The following is a 5691-nucleotide window of genomic DNA, read 5'->3' on the forward strand; positions in this document are numbered from 1 at the left end:
GGGTGGCAGCAGACAAATCCAGAGGTGATTTAGTTGAAGGGGGTGGAAGAGCATCCAGATGTAGGGAACATGGGGACCTCAGGGAGACTATTACCCAAACCTGATTGCAGAGTGAAGAACAAAACCCTCAGCTTTGCTGGGCCAGGAAATGTTAAAAAAAAAACAGATGAGAAGAAGTGGAAATCCATCCAGGCACAGAACTGGGATCAGTTTAGGACCAAGCTGACCCGGGGAGCTGACAGAGCACTGGGCACCACAGGAAAACAGACAAACGCTTGCAGAGAGAACCCACGGGCACCCTGTTCCAGCCACGCAGGTGCTGCTGGGCCGAGCTCCATGAGCCTCCTGCCCTCCCCAAGTAATCGGCTCCCCAACCCAGGCAGAAGTTGTGGGGGGTCTGGGGGTGCTGTGATTCCGCTGGGTCCAGCTGCAGTGTCGCTTCATCAGCTCTGCTCCTTGTCACTGACCAGCAGCACAGTGTGCTGCCCACCGCTGGACACGGCCAGCACCCGCCGGTTCTCCAGCTGCTTCCCTGTCATCTCCACGGGGCTCCAGACATCATCCTCCTCTCCGGTGCCCAGCTGGTAGTTAGTGCCCATTCCCCACGCAAACGCTCGTCCTGCAACAGAGGTGAAAGCAAGCTTTGAGCTCCCAGTTGTTGCACAATGGGAAGGCGACCTCGCACCCAGACAGTGCATTTCTATGAGTCCACAACACAAGCAGGAGGAAGAGAACGAGCACTTGCAACTCAACAGGTGTTCCATCATAGAGCCAAGGAACTTTCATCCCTTTGCGGGAGAAAAATAAACCCACAGCCCACTCCAAACCTTCCTTCCTGCGGACACTGCACACAGGCAGATGCAGCATCTGAGCACGGAGGTCTGGCATTGGCAGAGTCAGAGAAGAGACTGCCAGGCCAACAACCCCGTCCTGGTAAACACTGCATGACCAACCCTGCTGCCCACAAACAGGCCCACAAACACATCTGAGCAGCCACTGCCCAGCTGCCCCCAGGAGATAGGCAGCAGGACCTGGCTCCAGTCCCAACCCAGCTGGTAATGTGTGGTGACAGTGTGCAGGGCTGGATGGAGGAATGAAGCAAGTGCAGAAGGCAGGGTTCCCAAGCCCTGGTACTCACCATCACTGCTGACAGCATAACCAACTGACGCTCCGCAGGCCACCGAGACAATACTGGGGAGCTCCGGGATAACGGTGGGTGTACTCTTCTCCTCTGCCCCTGTCCCAAGGCCCAGCCGGCCATACTCTGCCCTGCCCAGGCTGTAGGCTTTACCTGCAGCACAGCGGACACACAAGACGGGAGACCTGAGCAGGGCAGAAGTTGCAGCAAGGCCAAAGCAGACCAGGACCTCTTCCCAGGCCTGACTCCTGAAGGAGCATTGCTCCTCCACACCACACCCTGAGACCCATCCAGAAGGGGCAGGGTGGGATAGAGACCCTTCAGCTCCCCAAAATCAGTAAGCTGGATAGGTGCAAGAGCAGAGTTCACAACTGAGTCCAGGTTTCTGTTGTCAGCATCCCTTCACTGCAATCTCACACCAACATTGTTTCCTTGAACACTGAGAGGGCTCCAGCACATCACCCTCATCCCAACAGCTCCTTGGCCAGGTTGAGGGCCATGGGATTCCCCCCACCCAGCTGTGTGACTCCCAGCCCACCTGTCACAGAGTCACTCACCCTCAGAGTCGACGCAGACCGTGTGGTGCTGCCCGCCAGAGAACCCAACCCAAGACTTGGTGGAGTTCTTGAAGGATGTGAGGTTCTGCGGGGAGAAGCAGGGCTCGGTGTCCTGGGTCCCTGCAGAGTGGGACGCACAAACCCAGGCGGATCAGGTCCATGGGCATGGACAGCTCTGGCACTGAGCCATGCACCCTGGGGCTCACCCTACCAGAGACCAATACAGGTGCCCAGCCCCAAAATCTAATTTCTGCTCAACCCCAGTGGGCACAAGGGCTGGGCCCTAAACCCAGAGCGAGCCCAGTCCCAAAATCTAATTTCTGCTCAACCCCAGTGGGCACGAGGGCTGGGCCCTAAACCCAGAGTGAGCCCCACCCCCATTTCCAGCTCTGGTGCATCCAGTGTTTAGATTCTGGGGCACCCAGCAGCTTCCCCCACCAGGCCAGGGCAGCAGTGGACTGGAAGGAGATCTGGAGAGACATAGGTGAAGCTCACCCAGCTGGTGGTAGTTGGAGAGGCCAAATCCATAGATGTGTCCCTCACGCGTGACGGCGAAGGTGAAATATGCCCCACAGAAAGCATCCTGGAAGCGCATTTTGCTTCTTCTCCCTCTGCCTCTGGCAGGGACAAGCTGGGGGACCAGCATCCGTTCTGGGATAGGAGACAGGGCGTTATGCAAGGACTAAGGATTTACACCCTCCCTGCATCTAAGGATCTGGCTCACTGCATGTACGTCACTGACTACACATAAGCCCTTCAGCATCAGGGACTGGGGCTCTTTGTTCCTCTGCAAAGGGCAGACCAAAGCCAAAGGATGCACCTCTGAGAACTAAATCCACTCACCCAGTCCTCGCCGTCCTCCTCGGGTGGCAAAGAGTGCTGGCACTCTGCCCAGCTGGCCCTGCTCACCACAGCCACACGTGAACAGGTCGCCGTCCACTGTCAGCATCACCAAGTGGTCATTTCCTGGGACAGGAAGGAAAAAGAAGTTATGGAGAAGTCTTCAACAAGTCCTCAGGACTGAGATCCCACAGGTAAACCCCAGTTGTCCCAACTTATGGGGTTTACTGCACTTGATACCTCAACACCAATTGTGCCACCACATAAAACTCCAGGATCTCCATCTTCCTGATCCCAGGAATTCAAAGCAGTTTTTCTGGGAAGGCAGTAAGGACACAGGTGTGCCCCAACCTCCCCTGGGCCCCGGACAAGCACCCTGTGCTCAGCTTCCCCTGGCCTCATTACAGAGCAAGTGCTCTGGCCCCACTGGGTCACAGTTCAGGCCACTCTTGGAAGGCATTCTACATCAGACTGGTCAAATATTAACTCAATATGTGAATCTGTTGGGGCTAAGAGGTCTGTTCTCTGGAAGAGTCAGAGATCAGCAAGTACACCCTTGTATCAGGCTTGGAACAAGCCAAGAGGGAGGAAAAGTTCATGGACGTTCCTCAAGGGTTGTGACAACCTTGTGTACCTGCCTGACCCTGCACATCCCAGGGCCCTGCTTGTGGAAGGGGGTCACAGCTGGTCTGTGAGTCAGAGAGAGTTAGATGAAGAAGAGAAGCTGATAAGAGTCACCTTTGCCCCTGAAAGGAGTCCTACCAAAGCTGTCATCATGGAAATGGAGAAGAAAAGATAAACAAGGGGTCCTGCAGTTAGATCTTGACAGAAAACAGTGGTGTTGACCGCCTTGCACCAATGAACATTATGTTGATTTATTGTGGCCAATGAATGTATAAACTTTGTGAGAGGATATAAAAAGACAGCATGCTGTTAAAATAAAAGAGAGAAGCTTTCTTAAATACACGGTGTTCTTCTGTTTGTTAGGACCATCTCAACAACGACACCTGCTCACCTGAAACTATTTTAACAACAGGCGTATTGAGCTGGAGCAGCACAGGAACGGAGCTCGTCTTCATGGGCTCCAGCAAGCCAATCACTCCATTGTTATCCTGAGGGAAGAGAGAGACACAGGGATCAGCCACAGGAGCAGCAGCCACCAGTGGAGCTTCCAGCATCTGAGGACTCAGCGTACCCGGAAGGAGCCCCAGACAAAGACCCTGCCATCCTCAGTCAGCGCGGCCGTGTGGCTGTCCCCCGCCGACACCTGCACCACCTTCTCCTGCAGCTCCACCAGCCCTGGAGAGCTCTCAGACCCTTCAGCCGAGGTGTCGCGTCCCAGGGCACCTTCATCATTGCAGCCAAAGGTGTAGATCTGCAGATCGGGTGCAAGTGGTCAGGATGGAGCACAGAGGGGCAACAGGCTGAGTATGAAGTCAGGGGACAGAGTCGTGAGGCTGAATTATTACAGAATCACAGAATGGTCTGGGATGGAAGGGACCTTAAAGCTCATTTCAGTCCACCCCACGCAATAGGCAAGAACACCTTCCACTAGATCAGGTTGCTTTAAATCCTGTCCAGTCTGGCCTGGAATACTTCCAGGGATGAGGTATTGTCATCTCATTGCGAAGCTCTCATACCTTCTCGATGATTTCTCAGAGGTAGCTCCTTGCAGCACTGACTCCTTCTTCCTCACAGCACAGCCAAACTCCAAGTCTCTCCTCACCCAGCTAACCCACTCTTTTATAGCACTCATCCTTATTAGACACAGCTGTGGCCTGTTAAGGGCAGGCCTGTTCCTAATCTTTGGTAATTAGTACAGCTGCAACTCCTCAGGGGTGAGATTGCCTTCTGCACTATCTTTATTTTCTTACATTCTATTCCCCCCACAATGAGGCAGCCACAGCTTCTCTGTACCAAAGCCTCACCACCTTCACAGGGAAGAACTTCCCAACATTGTATCTAAAATGGCAGTGTCACCCATCTACTCTCTGTCAGTGTGACGCCATTTGCCCTTGACCTATCAGTCCATGCTCTTATCCTAAGCCCCTCTCCAATTCTCTCGTAGGCCCCTTTCAGGTGCTCCTTTTGACCCCCTAAATTTTGTGGTCCACGAGACCACAAAAATGGTCCATGCTCACCCCTAGAGCTGGAACAAGATGTGGGCAGAACAGTGGCTGATTCCTACCCCCTGCTCCAGAACACATCCCAGAACCCACTGCACTTACCTTTCCAGTCTGGCTGAGGCACACCGTGTGCATCCCTCCAGCTTCCACCTGCACCACCATCTCCGGCAGTGTGACCAGAGCTGGCTTCTTCCTCTCCATGATGTCTTCACCCAGACCCAGCTGCCCGACATTACCCTGGCCCAGTGTCAGCACCAGCCCAGGCTGTGAGCAATGTGATGGGTGGCTGACTGCAGGGTGGGAGAGGGAGAAAGAACATGTCAGGGTACAAGTTTCCTGGTAAAAATCACCCCTGGGAAAGTGGAAGGAAAATTCCAAGGGATTTTTCTTACCTTTAACCTTTTTTGTCTCAGTAGATTCTTCTTCTGGCACCAAGATCTTCATTCTGCGTTTTGCTGGCATTTTGGAATCTAAATGCCAGAAAGAGCCAATGTTACCCTGGCCCAGCATCAGCACCAGCCCAGGCTGTGAGCGATGCGATGGGTGGGTGACTGCAGGGAGGGAAGGGGAGAAAGAGCATGTAGGGGTACAAGTTTCCTGGTGAAAATCACCCCTGGGAAAGTAGAAGGGAAATTCCAAGGGATTTTTCTTACCTTTAACCTTTTTCATCTCAGTAGACACTTCTTCTGGGACCAGGATCTGCACTCTGCGTTTTCCTGGCATCATGGAATCTAAATGCCAAAAAGAGCCTGTAAGGAGTCACCCACCTGGTGAACCAGGCTGTTTACTGTCTGGGGTGCCTCCTCACACCCTAAAAAACCACCTTAGGGACTGGTGTCTGAGTTGGGATTTGAACACTGATCCCTTCTCCTACTCTGGGAAAATATAAAGTTTTCCCTTGTACGTTTTATCCATACTCTCTATTTTATGTGAACGTCTCCAGATTTCAGGTCCAGGCAGGCGAGGAGAGAGGGAAGGGGAAAAGAAAGGAGAATGAAAAAGGGAAAGGGGGAAAAGGGAAGAATCGGAG

General features: G+C 53.4%; 1 protein-coding gene across 3 annotated transcripts in view; it reads right to left on the reverse strand.

The window, feature by feature from the left end:
• Nucleotides 1–6: 6 nt before the first annotated feature.
• Nucleotides 7–5691, reverse strand: part of RCC1 (regulator of chromosome condensation 1) — an 8806-nt gene continuing 3121 nt past the window's right edge. For all 3 annotated transcript variants that reach the window (XM_005427075.2, XM_031062014.1, XM_031062015.1), the window contains 10 exons: nucleotides 5315–5392; nucleotides 5054–5131; nucleotides 4764–4951; nucleotides 3731–3910; nucleotides 3551–3647; nucleotides 2539–2661; nucleotides 2191–2346; nucleotides 1696–1815; nucleotides 1139–1291; nucleotides 7–619 (listed from right to left, as the gene is read on the reverse strand). In XM_005427075.2, coding sequence (XP_005427132.2) covers nucleotides 444–619; nucleotides 1139–1291; nucleotides 1696–1815; nucleotides 2191–2346; nucleotides 2539–2661; nucleotides 3551–3647; nucleotides 3731–3910; nucleotides 4764–4951; nucleotides 5054–5131; nucleotides 5315–5387 — 1344 coding nt within the window. In that variant the 5' untranslated portion in view covers nucleotides 5388–5392 and the 3' untranslated portion in view covers nucleotides 7–443. The remainder of the gene's footprint in view (nucleotides 620–1138; nucleotides 1292–1695; nucleotides 1816–2190; nucleotides 2347–2538; nucleotides 2662–3550; nucleotides 3648–3730; nucleotides 3911–4763; nucleotides 4952–5053; nucleotides 5132–5314; nucleotides 5393–5691) is intronic.

Source organism: Geospiza fortis, unplaced genomic scaffold (genome assembly GCF_000277835.1).
Source record: "Geospiza fortis unplaced genomic scaffold, GeoFor_1.0 scaffold432, whole genome shotgun sequence".
NCBI classification, from domain to species: Eukaryota; Metazoa; Chordata; class Aves; order Passeriformes; family Thraupidae; genus Geospiza; species Geospiza fortis.